This window comes from Urocampus carinirostris, chromosome 5 (assembly GCF_059441175.1).
Source record: "Urocampus carinirostris isolate Australia breed hairy pipefish chromosome 5, RoL_Ucar_1.0, whole genome shotgun sequence".
In the NCBI taxonomy this organism is placed as follows: domain Eukaryota; kingdom Metazoa; phylum Chordata; class Actinopteri; order Syngnathiformes; family Syngnathidae; genus Urocampus; species Urocampus carinirostris.
This window is the reverse complement of record NC_142353.1, coordinates 18,326,235-18,344,489: the sequence shown is the minus strand read 5'-3', so window position 1 is coordinate 18,344,489 and position 18,255 is coordinate 18,326,235. Positions and strand designations below refer to the sequence as shown.

At 39.4% G+C, this 18,255-nt stretch overlaps 1 protein-coding gene and 1 pseudogene across 2 annotated transcripts; both read right to left on the bottom strand.

Moving 5' to 3' along the window:
• Nucleotides 1-782: 782 nt before the first annotated feature.
• On the bottom strand, nt 783-17,986 carry qng1 (Q-nucleotide N-glycosylase 1). 2 transcript variants are annotated; one of them, XM_088336058.1, is made up of 7 exons: nt 17,831-17,986; nt 16,073-16,263; nt 12,329-12,479; nt 9,352-9,464; nt 5,808-5,951; nt 3,015-3,210; nt 783-1,119 (listed from the first exon to the last, which is right to left on the bottom strand). In XM_088336058.1, the coding sequence occupies exons 2-7, from the start codon at nt 16,256-16,258 to the stop codon at nt 890-892; spliced, it is 1,020 nt and encodes a 339-aa protein (XP_088192184.1). In that variant the 5' UTR covers nt 16,259-16,263; nt 17,831-17,986; the 3' UTR covers nt 783-889. The 2 variants fall into 2 exon arrangements, with proteins under 2 accessions (XP_088192184.1, XP_088192183.1); XM_088336057.1 differs by having other exon boundaries at nt 16,073-16,295; nt 17,831-17,976.
• LOC148365665 (U2 spliceosomal RNA) lies at nt 7,539-7,698 on the bottom strand (annotated as a pseudogene).
• Nucleotides 17,987-18,255: the final 269 nt, after the last annotated feature.

Genomic DNA, 18,255 nt, shown 5'->3' with positions numbered 1-18,255 from the left:
CTTGGTATATGCGATGCCGGCTCATATGCAAGTTTGTTTTTGGAAAAAAAGGTGATTATATTTTACTTTTGTTTTATTGTACTATTTTTCTTAATTTTGGGTCGATTCCATAACACAAGGTAACATTCTAAAATGCAATAGGAAGTATGAAAACGCAGTAGAATTGCAAAGACGATCTAGTAGAGGGTTATATGCCATGTACATTATAGACAAAAATGCACTTTTTGTAACATCTATTTGATTAAAAGAGAAATCGAGGGCTTTTTAGCACTTATACCTATTTATACATGAGTCATTTTAATTATAATCATTAGTTATTAAATAAATAATTATTAAATTTATTACATTTTTTTAGTGTTTGTGTAATTTTACTTTATGTTGACAACATCTGTGTATTATTTGCCCTCATGTAGGTTTTACATCAGGGGATGGTGTCATAATAGTCTGTAGTTTGCAATAGTCTTTGATCTGTGAAGCCCTTTGAGACTCTGTGATTTCGGGCAATACAAATAAACATGACTTGACTTGACACCCTGGGAAGTTGGGTTGAATTAATACTATTGGATCCGTCTCAGCTTTGGATCCCTTAACCATTTCCTGAGGTGGATCTTGGGCAAGTAAAGCCTGGTGGCGCCCATCCCTCTCCAGGCCAACAAATGTTTCCACTCGGTCTCTGCAATAAAATGCAGTTTTTGCAGTGTTTTGCACAAAACATCAACAGGGTGGCACGGCGGGTCATCAAGTCAGAACAGTAAAGAACAAATGCTTTGTATCACAATAGGTTAGATAAGATTTGTAGATTTATTGTTATGACCAACAGTTAAAAGAAAGATTTGAATGTACATACAGGCTGCTGGCTTTTTCCCGGGCACTAGCGTCGTCTATCTCGTCAATAGTAAACACAGCGTGTGTGGTGAATGGGAATGTGGGCCATCTCTCTGTGGTGCCGCTTGGCGTATGGCCACAGGTAAAAGTCGATGAGCACCGAATTGATGCCGTGGCTGTCGCTGCCCTGTTGCCGCACTAGCTCGTCCAAGCGGGCCTTGATGCGTTCCACCGCCTGGATGGAACAGGCCCGGATCTCCACCTCCCTACGGTCTCCTGACGGCAAAAGCTCACCTGTGGGTTAAAAGCAGGATGTCAGCAGACTAGATGTAAGATCTTAAGCCTAAGCCTGAGCCCGAGCCCGACCCTAAATTCCGGCCGGGTCGAGCCTAAACTGTCAATGATTACGTTCGGGTTTGGGCCGGGCTTCTCTCTCGCTGACTTTTTCTATTTATTGTGCACCCGTCAATGTTCTTTGTTTTATTTTTATTTTTGCTGCGCATTGGAGGATCTACGCGATGGATTCAGTCCACCTCTCGCGCAACCCGCTTTGCGGCGCTTGGCAGCGCGCTTGGCATTCATCACGTGTATCTTCCTCAGCGCGACACAAAGAAAACGAGACAAAGAACAATGACGGGTAGAACATTTTATTAAAAAGTCAGCGAAAAAAAGACAGCCTGAACTTCAGAGATAAAATATGAAAATTTGGGTTCCCTTCAGACTCGATCCCTCATATGAAATTAATTGGTCGTGCTTGGATTGAGTCGGGCTTTAACACCCGCGAGCTCAGGTAAGGTTAGGCTGGATTCTACAGTGGAGAGAGCAAGTGCAGATTACACTGTGGCAACCTTAGACAATTGCTGCCCTTATTAATGATTGCAATTCCCCTTTTTAAGCCATAATAAACCTTCAAACACAAAACCGCTCTTATTTATTCACAGCAAAACATAGTATGCAGAATAAAAAAGATAACTTGTTTTAAGTTTATTTAATTAACCAAAATAAACAACCAAAAAAATCTTTCTTTTTACTTTCCCCAGGGTTTGTACACCTTTTTATGGCCAAAAATATTGATTTAAATGATTATCAAACATATATGAACTATCACATAAACATGTGGTTTTTAAAAAAACTGACAATCTAGAATTTTCTTTAACATAAAATGAGCCTCAGGCTGACATTATTGGCCACCATCTTGCTGCAAAGTCTTTTTTTCTTGCACATATTTTATTTGTTTTTTCATTAGTTCAAAAAGGTTTCAGTGTTTGTAATTTTTGCTCATTCTATTACTTTTGTCATTTTCTTTTTACTTCTTTTATTTTTCCCCTTTTCTTTGTCTTTTTCTCTCTTTCTCCTTTCCCCTTCATGTTTTTCTATTCATATTTTGTATTTTTCTCTTTTCCTTTTTTATTTTCAATATTTATCCCCTTTTTCTTTTTTTCCTTCCTTTTTTCCTTTTACGTTTTTCTTCTCAAAAGGCAAGGCGAAAAATAATGTTGTATTTTAGTCACATTGAGTCTCCATAGTTTGTATTCTTCGTTGCGCCTATTAGCACTCGTTGTTGCTTGCACAAAACCATGCAGAGACATGTAATAGTGAAATATTAACAATATTAAGGACTTTCAAAGCCAGATTTTCAAATTCTCTAGTACCATTATAGAAGAAATACGGAGTAAATCATGTATTTAAATGATACACAATTATATCTGCGATTTAATTTTGAAGTTTTTAATATTGCGCGTGCATTTATCAAGACATCGTTTTTAGATCTTGAGTAAATCGCAAATACAGTATATTTTTTTGGGAGACAAATCTCTCCCCATAAAGGTCTTGGGTAAAATGACGGTAATCTGTAACTTACATTTTCAGTTGCAGGAAGTTCTTATTACAATTTAACACTGGGAAACGCTACCTTCATTTTTGCATGGCTCATAATACATATGCATAATTGATATGAAATCCCTGCACTAATACATTTTTTAAGGTTTAGCATGCGCCTGTCCCCTTTAGAACAATGCCAAACAAACTAAAACCAGCTTCCGTTAATCACAAGGGAAGAAGATATGCAATGCCAAAGCAAAGCCACCAGAGAGCAGTGATGGCATCATTTTCAAGCAGACTTGTTGCGAAACAAGGTAACATTTTTGAGCATTATGGAAAATCAAATAAGTGGACTGGAATGCACGTACCACTTTTAAGCGTGCGCATCAAAGGATCGGAGTAGCGCAGTGCGCCCAAGTAGACGAGAGCCTGCGGGACTCGGTAGTCGGCGAACATAGTGAGCCAATCAATGTTGAGCACGTCCGCTTCTCCTCTGGCTGATGCCACGGCCCAGAAATCTGCCACCAGGATCTGAGCCCTCTTATACAATGAGATCTTCTTTTCCTTGAGAAAATTCAAGCGACAAAAAGCATCATTAAATATGAGAATTTACTTTGTATTTTTTGGTATTTATTTACTCCAAATGTTATTGTTACAGCGGGGTTGTGTTTGTCTTTTAAATCATATCCAATCTTTCCATTGCAAAATGTTAAGCCTAAAGCATGTAAAAAGTTTCACATTCCACGCAGCACCTTTAAGGATTATCCGAAGTAGAAGCAAAACTTTTTTCTATTTAAATTATTTTGGGGCAATGCTTGTTAGGTTAGGTTGTTAGTGTACTTAACTGGTTGAGAAGATAAGTAGTAGTAGTCATCACATAAAAATAAATAAATACAACTCCACAAGTCAACCCTCTTAAGTCTGTTTTAACAAATGAAAAACACTGGCTCTGGAAAATGTAGTTTAAAAAAAAAAATAAAAATCTTATGTATGGAACTTTAAAGGATCAGTGTGTATTATTTAACTTCAACTTTTATTGGGGGGCAGTGTTGGAGAGCAATGTCATGCTCGTCCTCACGGGTTTTGGTTTTAAATTGAATTGAATGCTCTTTATTGTCATTGAAATCAACATTGTGAAACACTCGATTTCACCAGATTGGACATGACACTCCAGGGTGAACATGTAATGAAGACTTTAAAGAGAAATAAAAGATAAAAGACCTTTAGGAAAAAAATATATTTACAACATAGAGACTGGCATAAGTTACAATTATAATGCAATGTTTGTCGATAAATAGTGCATTGTAACATTAGTGCAATGAAAAGAAGTGGAATAGCATTTACCAACAACAAAAAACTCAATAAGTCACAAGGTATATATTTTCACAGTTTTGTGCAATATCTTTTAGCAGCAACATTATTTCTATTTGTTAGCGCAGAATTAAATTGGTGAAAAAAAATTCCTGCTTCAATGACAGTCTAAATGCCAATCCAAACACCAAGAAAGCGGATAAAAAAGTCAAAAATTAATTACAGCTCTTTAATTATGCAATACGTGTCCCACCTAATTGAACCTGTATTAAGTAAGAATCCAAATTTCATTTTTTGATTGTCCCAATATTGTAAGAAAAAAACAACTTAACAACTTTGTTACTGTCAGCCGCCATCTACTGGCTTAAAGTCATGATTGCCGCCTAAGTCAGCTCATTCATGATGCGCGTGCAGTACTTGCATTTCTCGGACGCACTCAAGTTATTTTTCCTTTTTTCACATATATTGGAGTTTTGGTTGGACTGTACTTGAAGAAAGCCTCACTACTTTCACCACTTTAACACTACACAAAAAATGTGAGGACTAGCCTGACACTCTCTAGCACTCCCCCATTCCTCTAACCTAATGTGTTTCGCCCAGAACAGCTCTGACAAAAGTAAGATTAAAGCAGATAGGCGCACTGGAAAATAAAGCATAAGTGCTCTTTGAAGTCAGTTGGGCATTGTTAACACGTACCTAAGAAAAAATATTCAGATTTCAACTTTTTAAGGACACGTTAAATGACACACCTTACGTCGGCGTGAGAAAATACATGTGAAAAATAGGAATAAATGTTAGTAATATTAATTTATTGAATGAAAACTTGTAATCATGTGATTTGATTTAGATAGATAGATAGATAGATAGATAGATACTTTGTTCATCCCCGAAGGGAAATTCACATTTCCAGCAGCATCCCTGAGCTGAGAACAATCGAGAACAATCGAAAATAACACGGGAGCTGCTGGAGTGGCTGCCATTCGTGACGGCGCCGGAAGAAAAGATTCAATTTGAATCATGTACAAACAAACAAACAAAATATTCATGTTTCAATAAGTGGAGTGTTAATATGATTAGAAAAATGGTACAGTTTGGTCACATTGAGTCTCCGTACTTTGTATTTTTCACTGTGCTTTGTAGCAGACGTTTTCAGTAGCACAAACAATACAGCTAGATCTATATTATATTACAGTGTCACTTTAAAGGGGTAATTTTCTCTTATGCTCCGGTCCGGAGCCTTCGGGCTGAAAATGCTGGTCTACTGGTGATCCCAAGAGCCAAGAAGAGATCTGCAGGTTCGGCCCCAGTGCTGTGGAATGCTCTGCCATCTGAGATTCTATATGCAACCTCAGTGGAAATGTTTCAATCTAGGCTTAAAACACACTTTTATTTTACAGCTTATAAATGACCTATATTTCAGGTTGACAATATCTATGTATTATTTGTTATTGCAGCCTGGTCGTCCTGGTTACCTTCTCAAGGTTTCTTCATCATGTTGAGGTTTTTGAGTTTTTCCTTTCCCTCATGTAGGTTTAAGATCAGGGGATGGTGTAATAATAGTCTGTGGTTTGCAATAATCTGTGGTCTGTGTAGCTCTTTCAGACTCCTTGTAATTAAGGACTACACAAATAAACACGACTTGACTTAATCAATCCAATCCAAAATAAAATACAGATGTGGCCAGCAGATGGTGCGCTCACATCACAGACTCTCTACTTTAGCATGCTGAATAAAGAGCTTAATTAGTCATGTGCATCAAACCAAGCAGCTTCTCCATTGCGTCCCAATTTTATCTGTTTGAGAACAGATGCTAAACATAAAAACGTGATCATCCGTCCAACCATGGTCACCTGGTAGACGGCCTCATCTCGGTAGGAGGGTATCTTCTCCACAATGAGCTCCACCATCTTGCGGGCGTTGTTCTCCGCCTGGCTGATGAAACTCTGGAAGCTTCCACCATGTTGCAACAGCACTCGGCCGCCCTCAGTCAGCACCTGCGAAGACAGACGGACAAGGCATTTTAATTAGATCGGCAGAGCGCTTTCCCTGGCAACCTGTTCTTCCGATTGCGATATACACCTCATATCAACATTGCCTATAAATGGGTGGCAGAAGAGAGTACAGAGAATTATGGAGATGATAAAAGATCACGCCAAAAACACCAAAATGGGAATTTATGCTGACACAGTGCCAATGGGGAGCCCTAGAATTAGCATTCGAGGACTAAACCAGCATTAGATGACATCAAGCAAATGAAAGGTGGCATCATGGAAAGAATAGGCGACATCGTGTTTCATCGGTCAGAGCGATTACCTATAGGATTGCGCTGATTTAATTCCTTAGGCGATTAAAAAGCTGTGATGTGCTCTGATGTTCCAACATGCGCACGAGTCATTTCCTATGATGGAAAGACGACTCCCTGAGATCATCGCATGAGTCGCCGTATGTCATCTCTTGTTTTGATCGGTTTGATGTCATTTATTCTTTTAACACATTATTGACATCCATTTTCGGCACGTTAGTTTAAAAAATTAAATAGTTATGGTTATTCAATGTTGCATCAAAAAAGTAACTGAGTTGGTAGCTGAATTACTCTATGGCAAAAGTAACTAGTTACCGGGGGAACTAACTATTTCCGTTACTTTAAGTTGCTGTATGTCAAATAATTTGAAAGGTTCTGAGCAGTATTTGAGTCAGTTTAATAGAAAAACAGACCGGTAGTTATAGAGCCTTGTACTATGTATTGCACCTGTCCAACAAAAGATTTATCCAACACTTGAAGTACAACAAATATAAACAGTAAACAATATAATAAAATAACAATCAGCAGTAAATAATATTAAGTGAGTTTAATAACTTGAATGAAAAAAGAAAAAAAACATAAAAACAATAACAAAAGGAAAAAAGGAGAGCTAAAAGAAGAAAAAAAGAATAAAATTTTTTATATCAACAGCTTAACATTGAAAAAAAACAGGAAACATAAGATATGTATAAATTTACAAAAAAAAGATAAAATACCAATTTTAACCTCCTTTATGCTCATATTTATGCAACATATTTTAAGTCAACAATAGCATATTGACGAAAAAACGTCTCAAAGGGTCGGGATCCGACTCCCTTCGAGTCGGTTGCCGCTGCATTCACCAATCGCCTTTTCTTTCGGCGCATTAGTAAATACTGAATTTGTAATAGCCATCTAACTATATGATAGTCGCTATTTTGATGACATGATCCTAAAAGACGTGATGTAAACAACTCGGGGGGGAGTGAAAAATCACGCCGCCGTTGGCGTTCTGCAGCCAAAGTAACGCACCGTCAGTATTGGTCACGGCATTGTAACGGCAGATAAAATAACAAGCTAGATTACGCGGATAATGAGAAAAAAACGCCGTCACGTAATGGCATTATTTATAGGGGGGGGGTTTAGGGGTTTTAAGGGTTATTTAGCTTGTTCATAAATCATTATCCATTATCCGTTATCGGTCAGTTCATAATACGCTACAAAGCCTAGGAGCCGGGACACTTACTCTCAGCCAAAAGGCCAAGCTAAGGTCCTAGCCCTAAAGCCTTGCTGCGATCATTGCGAATGCACCGTTCCCGGAGGTACTGCAATACCGGGCCGTTGCGTGGAGTGGACAGAGCAAGCTCCTATGCCATCTCCGAGTTGCAAAAATCAAAGATCATAGCTTTATGACATCTTAAGGCAAAGTTAAGGGCCTAGCTTTAAAGGCAAGCTCCTATGCCCTAGCTTTTCAGCCAAGAACTAAGTACACAGTCCAAAAGGCAAAGATAAGGTCCTAGCAAGCGGTGAAGATGAGGTCCTAGCTTTATTTATAACGGCATTATTCCCAACATTGTTGACATTAGGGGTGTCGACCTCATTTTCACTGAGGGCGAAATAAGCATAATGGCTGTCCTCAAAGGGCCTGGTGTATCTTATAAATTTGACTAAATGTCATTGAATGGTATGTAAACTAAATGCAACCACTTTGTCATGTAAAATTACTGAATTCATTCATTATTAAGTCACAAGCATTACAGTTGCACTGAAAAATTGTTCCTACACACATAAGGTTAAGTGTTCTAAACTAAATATAACAAAACAACAAAATATTTTAGGGGATAATTGTTCTTAATTCCACTTATTGACATTGATATGGAAACATTGCCATATTGTGGGGTATCATAGTATATGGGAATGTAGTTTTTGGTGAAATAATTATTTTGTCCCATATATTTTGGGACAGAAACATTTTAAGCTCTCCTGGCTCACACATAATGCTATCGCGGGCTTCATTTGGCCCTCGTGCCATGAGTTTGACACATGTGTTTTACATTGTTGCCATGACTCTCTGAAAATAATGTTTATTACATTGTTTAGGCTGGAAGAATTTTTAAATGTGCATTCCGTTCAGATTAATCTGCTGATTATTTTGTCAATTAATTGAATAGTTGGAAATACTAAAAATGCTTTCATTTTAATCACAGTTTTTTTAAAGAAAACATGAGTTCACGTTAACATTGTAGAAAGCGTGATTTAATTGTAATAGTCCATGTCAGGTTAGAAATGGCAAAACCCTTCTAGCTTCTAAATAATAATTTAGAATAAACAAAAAGGGCCAAAAATCTGCTAGAAATTTGAAAACAACCAATAAAAATCACATGCTCCCATTATTAAGATTTTTTTTTAATTATTTGAATTTGATTGTGATTTATGAAGATACATTTTTTATTTCGATGCGTTGCTCTGATACAAATTGGAGAATATATATACTTTTGAGAGGCTGAAATTTGGAAGATTCCTCAATTTTGTTTTCTAATCCAAAAAAGTAATCAATTATGAAAAACATGTTATACTTGGTAAATAATTTGGCTGTTGCCCTTGAAATAATTATTCTATTCACACTGGAACACATTGTTTCATTTGTAATAAAACTGAACACATCAAGAGACAATGCGCATGTCTACAGGAACAGCGGTGACATCATGTTGTATCTTAAAGGCACAGCATGTTTAAGAGCAGTGACAACTGCAGTGGGGAAAATCCTATGATGAATGATTTATGTATTTATTTCCTTATACGATATTGTCTGTGCAGCCTTTTGAACTATACAAATCAATGTGACTTGACTAAGTATTTTAGCAAAATGTCATAAAAAATAGGACAAAATTGTATATATTGACAGATATTTAATCTAATAACATGACCTGTGAAGTTTGTTACAATTATGTGATAGTTGAATTCTTATTTTGTAATGTTTTTCATCTTTTGTTATGGGAATCCTTTTACAAAACACACCTCCCCCCACGAAAGAAAAGAACAGTATCTAGAAAACGGGTTGAATTTAACTGGAAGGGGTTAAAATGTTCGTTTGAAAACGATCGTTTTGGAACCTGATGGCGCTCCTGAAGCATTGGCATAGGTGTTGCGTTGTCAGACCGGAGGATGTGCACCAGCTCTTCTTGGGATATTTGGGAGAAGTATTTGGGGTCTGTGATGGGCACACCTGATAAACCAAGACAAGAAAAGTAGAGTTAGACAAGGGGTCGTGATCAGGGCCGCCAACGGATTTATTCAATGCCAGGAAAAAACAAAAAAGAAAAAGTAGCCACTTCACATAAATGACCTGCAGTTTTAAATATGTACACTGAATGTGCCACTCCCAGAGAAAACCACCCACTGTAGCTGGATTTGATGACTATCATTTACTACCAGAGAACAATTGAGGAAACACCTATCCTGATATTCATCCATCCATCCATCCATCCATTATCTACATCGCTTATCCTCAGTAGGGTCACAGGGGTGCTAGAGCAAATCTCATCTGTCTTCAGGCAATGGGCAGGGGACACCCTCAACTGGTTGCCAGTCAGTTGCAGGGCACACAGAGACAGACGACTCACTCGCTCATTTAGACAGGCCAATAAACCTGACATGCATGTTTTTGGAATGTGGGAGGAAACTGGAGTGCCTTGAAGAAACCTACACAAGCACAGGGAGAGCATGCAAACTCCACACAGGAAGGTTTGATCTTTTGACCTCAGAACTGTGCTGCACACGCGCTAACCAGTACGCTGCCGTGCTGCCACCGATATTCAGCGATCCATTGATTTTCTGCACCGCTTATCCTCAGTAGGGTTGTGGGGGTGCTGGAGCCCATCCTAGCTCTCATCTAGCAGTGGGCAGGAGTCACCCTGGACTGTTTGTCAGCCAGTCGCAGGGCACACAGAGATAAACGATTCACTCGCTCATTCACACCTAGGGACAATTTAGACCGGGCAATTAACCTGAAATGCATGTTTTTGGAATGTGGGAGGAAACCGGATAGACCAAAGGAAACCCACGCAGGCATGGAGAGAACATGCAAACCCCGCACAGGAAGGCTGTGGTAGCTGGAATTGAACCTGGGACCTCCGCACCATGGGGCGGCGCGCTAACCTAGCAGTCGTGCCACCCATCCCAAAATTATTTTACTTAAAATAAAAGTCATAGACAAGACAATTGCACTCACGTGTGCTGCGTGCATGTCTCTCTTAACCACGATATTTGCTATAAACTACTCGTTTTATCCAGTGATTTTTATTATTTTCGGTTAGCCGCTGGATTAAAAAATATAAAATTAAAAAGAAAATAGCACCAGGGTGTCTTTGCAGAATTTGAAAGAAGCTTTAGCTCCCTTCTATTATGTATATGAAATCTAACTTATCTAACTAATTCAGGTAAAAAATGTCATCAAAGAAAAAAAAACGCAGGAAAAAAAGACTTTCAACTTATCTAACCGACCATTTCAATCATTGGCTTAAAAATTAGTGTTTGTGTGCTATTTTTTTTGATGAGTTTCTGTCATGATTACCGATATGCTTCACCTGTGCCCGCTCCTTTGGCGCCAACTGCCTCGGACTCTGATTGGCTCTCTGTCCCTATTTAAACCCACTCCTATCTGTCCCCTGTTGTCAGTCCGTCTGCGAACCTCAGTTTACACTAGGCAAGCCTTTTTTTCGACCCTGACTCCAACCTGTTTTTTGCTCCTGTCCGTCCACCGGCTTCGACCCGTTTTTGATCCTGACCACGTCTACTCTCTCGTCCCGGCTATCGACAATTTTTGCCCCTGACCACATCTATTCTCCTTTCCTAGCTTACGACTCGTTTCTGACCCCGACCACGTTTTTGCTCTCCTGTCCCGGCTAATGACGCGTTTTTCCGTTCCCGACACCGCCATCGCTGGCAACGAAAGCTCCACTTCCGTGTTCAGAGCGACCTGCTTCCCGCGCCCAGCGATCATTGGATCGTGGGGGCAACCCTTTTCTTTCTTCCAATAAAACCGAGAGAAACATAAAGCAAGTGGGTCCTGTCTCCGGTCTGGTCCTGACAGTTTCCCTGAGTTAAATAAACTGTATCGGATACTAATTAAATTATTGTTTTATTTATTTTAACAAATACAGAGTTGATAAACACGACTAGAGAGTAAATCTTAGAGACAGAAAAATATTGAGTAAAAATAAACCTCAATACTGTTTTTATAATTGAATCTTATACCCCTGAAAATATAGCGTGATTTAATTGTGAGCCTCCGAAAAGGCCACCAGCCCTCCAGCTAAGAAACCATTTTTGTACAATTAATTTATTAGATTGGCCCGCACGAGAGGGTTTTTTTCTACCATGTGGCCCTAGAGCTAAAATGAGTTGTACACCCCTGTGCTAGGGGTACCCCCAAAAACCAAAGACCTTGCACAAGGCTTGACATTAAATGAGGGGGGGAACTATACGGTTTGGTTTCTTTGAGTCTCTGTGATTTTTATTCCTTCTTGTGCTTTGTAGCACTAATTTCTAGTTGCACTACACAATACAGGAACATCTCGTGGTCAAATTTTACACAGTGTCTGAATAGTAAATTCTGTTTTTAATACTGGACACCTGCAAAGGAGAATGCATAAAAAGCCAGGTCACTGTTTATTTTGACTATTTTTGCACAGTTGTTTGTTGTTTTGACTATTATGAACTGTTTGCATCATTACCACTATTGCTAATCTTTGATTCCCACACCCTTTAGGGATGATCGGCTTTTGTAACCTAGGCGATTTAAAACAGAGAAAAGGGTCAGGGGAGGACTTTGAGAATCAGTTCAAATTTCTTAAACGAAGCTTGGTGTCTTCCCTGTTCTGCTTACAAGTTTAAAATCCATTGATGTCTTCTCTCCTTATTTTGAGTGTCTAACTAAACTATTAACTTATCAGTGTCGCTTAGAAATCTCACAAATCCACAGGGGGACACATATAGTACCTCCATTTAGGAACCCTTGGTTTGCATACACAATGTGTGGCTTGTGACCCTAAATGCAATACAAATATTTCAATAAACAAAACATCCCACCTTCCTCCATGGCTCTGGTGATGGCGGCACATAAGGTCATGTAGCCTGTGTGCTTGACTCCTCGAAAGGTGACTTCACACTGCTGCGTTTCTTCATCGGGCCAAAAGGAGAAGTTCATGGTGTCCACCACGAACAACCAGTTGTAGGCCTGCTGGGTTGGAAACGTTTAGGGATAGTTTGGTTCGGTAACGGGAATTGATGGGTCTTTAATTGTTGTACTTACAAGTTTTTTCAATTCACAAAATATAAATCCATACCTACTGACACTACTGCTTTACGTGTGAGAACCCGCTTTTCTCCCCTTAGACGCCATCTGATTTAGAAAAAAATCTGCAGCTTTTTCAAATTGGAAAAAAAAAAAAAATTCTTAAACTTGTGAAAAGAGTTTTAGTCTACAGTTGCTTTATTTTGAAGCAAAACTTAAGTCTTGCATTAGATTTCCTTCCATTATCTGGACCGCTTATCCTCAGTAGGGTCACAGGGGTGCTGAAGCCCATCCCAGCTATCTTTGGGCAGTGGGCAGGGGACACCCTCAACTGGTTGCCAGCCAGTCGCAGGGCACACAGAGACTGACAACTCACTCTATCATTCACACCTAGGGACAATTTGGACCGGCCAATTAACCTGACACGCATGTTTTTGGAATGTAGGAGGAAACCGGAGTGCCGGAAAGAAACCCACGCAGGCACGGGGATAACATGCAAACTCCACAAGGGGAGGTTGCGGTAGCTGGACTTGAACCCTGAACCTCTGCACTGTGGGAATGCGCGCTAACCACCCAGCCGCAGTGCCGCTTAATCTAACGACGATGGACCCTGCAGACACTGAGAGGGAATGCAGGCTCTGTGTGGGGAGGTTTGCCGATCCTGGGATTGAACCATGGATATTGAACTGTGTGCCTGCTTGTTGAACACCAAGCTATTGTCCCACCACCATCCACATTAGATTTCTGTTTTGGTAAGTTTGCTAATTTTGGTTTTACACAAGCACATTTTATTTTCATATTATGGAGACGTAAAAATAGAGTGTGCAATAACATCCACCATTTTTTAATGTCAAAAGGTTTGCATGTATGCAAATTGATTTTGTTTGCATAAAAAAGCATTAAAAAAACTGGTTGAATTGTACGCTTTGGTTCATGGAGATCATTCCTGAAACAAGCTAGAGCACCACAAGGTATTTGGGGGCTTTTATCAAAATAATCTTTACTTTAAGGGGCAGGGTTCGTCATTCAGCCCCTCCTAGTGGTTAAAAATGTATTGAAATGATGAGTAAAAATATATGCACAATCCATCCATTTTCTGGACCACTTATCATCACTAGGGTCACATGGGGTTTTGGAGCCAATCCCAGCTACCTTGGGGCAGCGGGCAGCGGACACCCTGAACTGGAACAATACAACCCATAGGTTGAGAAATGTGCATTTATTTTAAATAAAATGAGTTTCACTAGAGTGATTTGACATATTTGGTGGCCATTTTTGAATAGAAATTGTCTTATTGACATTGATAACAATCTACTGAACATTGTTAGCAACAAGATTAGACATGGCAATACAGGATAAATTAAAAAAAAAAACACAAATTCAGGCTAAAGAATAAAATACAAAATTAGGTAAACAATGTCAGGATAAATAGGCAAAACTATTCCCAGGCTGTTATTTGAAGACTAGCTTGAGTTGGAAGTGTAATCGTCAAAAAGTTGAAATCCAGCCCACGTTAGTGTCTGGCCCCTATAGGCACTATTAGCCAGGCTTGTGTTCAATGTAGTAAGTAGGAAAGATTCAAAATCGGCAAAAAATTAAAAAAACGAACTGCGTGCCACCATCTTGATGTTAAAGGAACCCAAAAAGACAAAATCTCACAAAAGTGCTGGGCAAAATAAAGAAGAAAAAATGTGCAGTTTGGTCACTTTAAGTCTCCTAAGTTTTTAATCTTTCTTGTGATACTCATTTTTGGTTGCACGACACAATACAGTGACAGCTAATGGTCAAGTAATACACACTGTCCCTTTAATTGGCCGAAACAAAATACAGGTACATCTTTACACAACCACCTCTAAACCTAAGAATTTCGTTGTCTGAGTTGTATTTGCGCCAAAAATCTTGGTCGCTGTACAAGGGAAAATCTAAGTCACAAGCAGTCCCAGAAGCTACCACCAGAGGCTAACTCAAGAGACCGCGGAAGATCACCCACCACTTGTGACTACTTACCGCAAGCATCAGCTCATCCGGTTTACGCATCAAAACTACTACAGGCCAAATAATTAAAATTGTGCTGATATGTTATTTTTGCATGCGTACGTTCATTTATACAGTAACTTTAATTCTAAATGCACAGTAAGTGCCTACGTTTTATCAACAGTATCTTGATCACATTCCTGTCAACCTCCACCAATTGTTCCCTATATTAACAATTGCAAATCCTTATTGAGCGTTAATAAACCTCACAAACACAACGAGGCACCTATTTAGTCACAGCAAGACAGACTATGGAGTGTACCACGACAATTTTAACAATCCAACCCAAAAAATTCGATCAAAAAAACGTTTTTTGTCGACTTTGTAACCAAAACAATGATGCTATCTTGCTGCTAGCACATACTTTGTGCTATTTTAACTATGAGCTGATTTATTTTCGTGTCAATGGCCTGCTATAGGAAGACATGAATTCTGCTTCAACAATGTGTGCCCAGCTTGGCTACGTCACACTTGTTTACAGACAGGGAAAGGGCTCTATAGGTGTTGGGGAATAATTGAGTTCAATACGGAAGACAAAAAAAGAAAGTTCTGTATGTATAAAAAGCAGGAAAATGAGCCACATTTTGACTCATTTTAATGATATTGATTGCTCCAAAGAAATGGTTTTCTAAATAGAGTTGACCACTTCACTTGACAACGCCATAATGACAAGCCACCAGAGCAGGCACGTAGGCATTATTTTCACGCACTTTAAAAAAAAGAAAACTCCATTTATTGCGTGGTCTATAGTCAGACTTCCAAGAAACATTGTCTATGGCAAGATTTTGAAGCAATTTCAAGCACTTCACCCAAATTTTAAGAATTTTTAAGGATTTCAAAAACCTGTACGAACCCTGGGTAACATCTGCTACCAGTGACAGAGACGATCCGGTGCGGATCAGAGCCGAAATGGGCAAGATGAGATCGGTCTTTTTCTTTTTTCCCCCATACTAAAATTGTTATACAGCGTACGCAATGTTAAATAATTGAAAAATGTATAAAATACTAGGAAAACGAATAAATTGACTAGTATCTAAACTCTGTGACTCCTCCTTTTCACCGCACCCCTCAATGTTTGCAGCACACACACACACACATTTGATACGGTGCTCATAATAACCTCAATTTTTTTGGTGTTAATATCATCTTATTAATGTACCATTTTACGTTTAATTACTATTTGTTTTTGGTGATCAGGAATGGTGTTTCATATCTTTTTAAGGTTTATGTGTAGGCTTTTAGGAGGATGAGCGCACCCCAATTATTTTTTAATATTTTCACATCACGAACAATCAAGCTACGAGAGTACGATTCTGGAACGAATTAAGCTTGTAGGAAGATGTACCACTGTATGAGTAATCTCAATAGAAGAATGAAAACGGGAGAGTTGGAGAGCATGCTGTATGCCCCGAGTGAACTTGTGCGTTTTGAATTTGAGTTTAAAGGCTCGATTTGTGTGAGAGCATTTGTGTGAGAGCATTTGTGTCGCGGCGCTGACTCCCCTGGTCCGAGGTGGGTGCAGGGGCCAAGGGGTTGGCCTTCTTCCAGCTACAGGTGCTCAGCTCATCACTGCCCCGCAGTGCATACAGCATCTGTGCAACCTTGCAGACACCTTCTTCTTCCACAAACACGTCCTGACTTTGCTCTGCTACAAACTGGCCGGACTCTCGAGGTGACAGGTGAGGCTCCATGGAGGCTGAGAAACACGTCATGCAGATATATTATTTCCTGAAAACAATGTTGAGAGTAACCCGTTACTTTTCTCTGCAACGAGTACAACAGGGTGTGTTACTTTTTGATTGCAGATAATAATGATTATGATTTTTCCTGCTCTTTAATCGTTCTTACTTTGTTCTCCAAGTAGCATACGACCCTCAATACCCCAGCAACACAATGCTCATCACTATATTTTGTGAGGGTGAGTATGTTTATATTTAAGTACTAAATACAACAAAATACAGGTTCGGTCTCAAGCTCAGAGTATGAAGTCTCGTAATTTATCCCTGCTGATATTCTCTCTACCATATATACTCGGATCTAAGCAGTATTTACAACTAGAAAAAACAGATTTTAGGGGGTCACTTCATCAGTAGGGGAATCGTAAGCACCGCATGGGGGCCGGGGGTGGATTATACAAGAACAACAAAATCTCATCTCATCTCATCAGCCGTACCGCTTATCCTCATTAGGGTCGCAGGGGGAATGGAGCCCATCCCAGCCATCTCCCGGCAGTGGGCAGGGGACACCCTGAACTGGTTGCCAGCCAATCGCAGGGCACACAGGGACATACAACTCATTCACACCAAGGGACAATTTGGACCGGCCAATTCACCTGAAATGTATATTTTTTTGGAACTTGGGAGGAAACCGGAGTGCCCGGAGGAAACCCACGCAAGCACGGGGAGAACATACAAACTCCGCACAGGAAGTCTAGAGCTGGATTTGAACCCACGACAGGTTCCCATGACATGAACTGTGCCGCACAAGCGCTAACCACTGCGCCGCCGTGCTGCTAGAACAACAAAATCTATGGGGCAAAGGTGAGCACATAATTCACGGTAAAAAATATCAGAATTTTGGTCATTGTATTTGTAAAATAATTTTTGCTATTCACAATTCCTTGGAGAAACAAAGGTCTTGGACATTATCGAGTGTTTTGAAGTCAAAATGGATATGAAGTGTTCATGCTGTGTTGAATTTGCAAGCTCTCCAGATTGCACAAGCCAAGAAATGTGAAGGCTCCATTGCTCCCATAGGTTACAGGCTTTCTTCGATTTCTTTCATTATTTGACTATTTTAAGCAGTTTTACGTGGTCGGCTCAATGTGAGTGTATAAGGTAATTTGTAACCAAATAGTTACTTTCAGAGTAACGCACACTACTTTTGGGTGTCAGTAATCTGGTGGGTAACGCAATGACTTTGTAAATGACTTAACTACTATCGATCACTAAATACTGCCTATGACATAAAATAAAGAAAAATACAGTACGTTATTGCTTTTGATCACAAATAGATATGTTCACGTGAAAAGCAGGCTGGCTTCTGAAAACGTACATCAACGTTGGAATGAAATCTTACATTTTATTTCTCAGATTTGACAAAATATCGAATTTAGTACAAATATTCGACCAGGCGAAGCGGTCTTAACCACGTGGTAGCGTTTTAAATATACATTAGTGGTTTGGCTTTTTAACAATGCTGTGAGGACATAAATGTTTGTTTTACAGTATTTGTTTTATTTATATTTAATAAAATGGACCAACCAAATAAGGAATGTTGACTCTTTCGTACAGTCGTCGTTAGGTTTTCGCTTCCTGTTCCTACGGGTTCCAGCCAATCCGGTCTCTGTTGTCGATCCACGGCCAATCAGGGAGTAGTCAGTGGATGTGACAGGCAGGAAGCCCGTATGTTACTGATTAACGTGATTTGTTTATTGATGGGAGATACAAAATTGACAGAAACTAGATTGAATATGTGACTAATTGCGTATGCATGGGGAATTACGATTATGCCCCAGGGAAGAAAATAAATCACACAATTTGATATTGGAACAAGCCTCAATGCTTCTAGGAGACCATGAAAACAATTCTACATCAAATGTTTACGTACATGAAAACGAGGCTTACGAAGGTATCCCTTTTGTGAAATGACCAGGCCGGTAGACTAAGTAGAACGTTAGTAAATATGT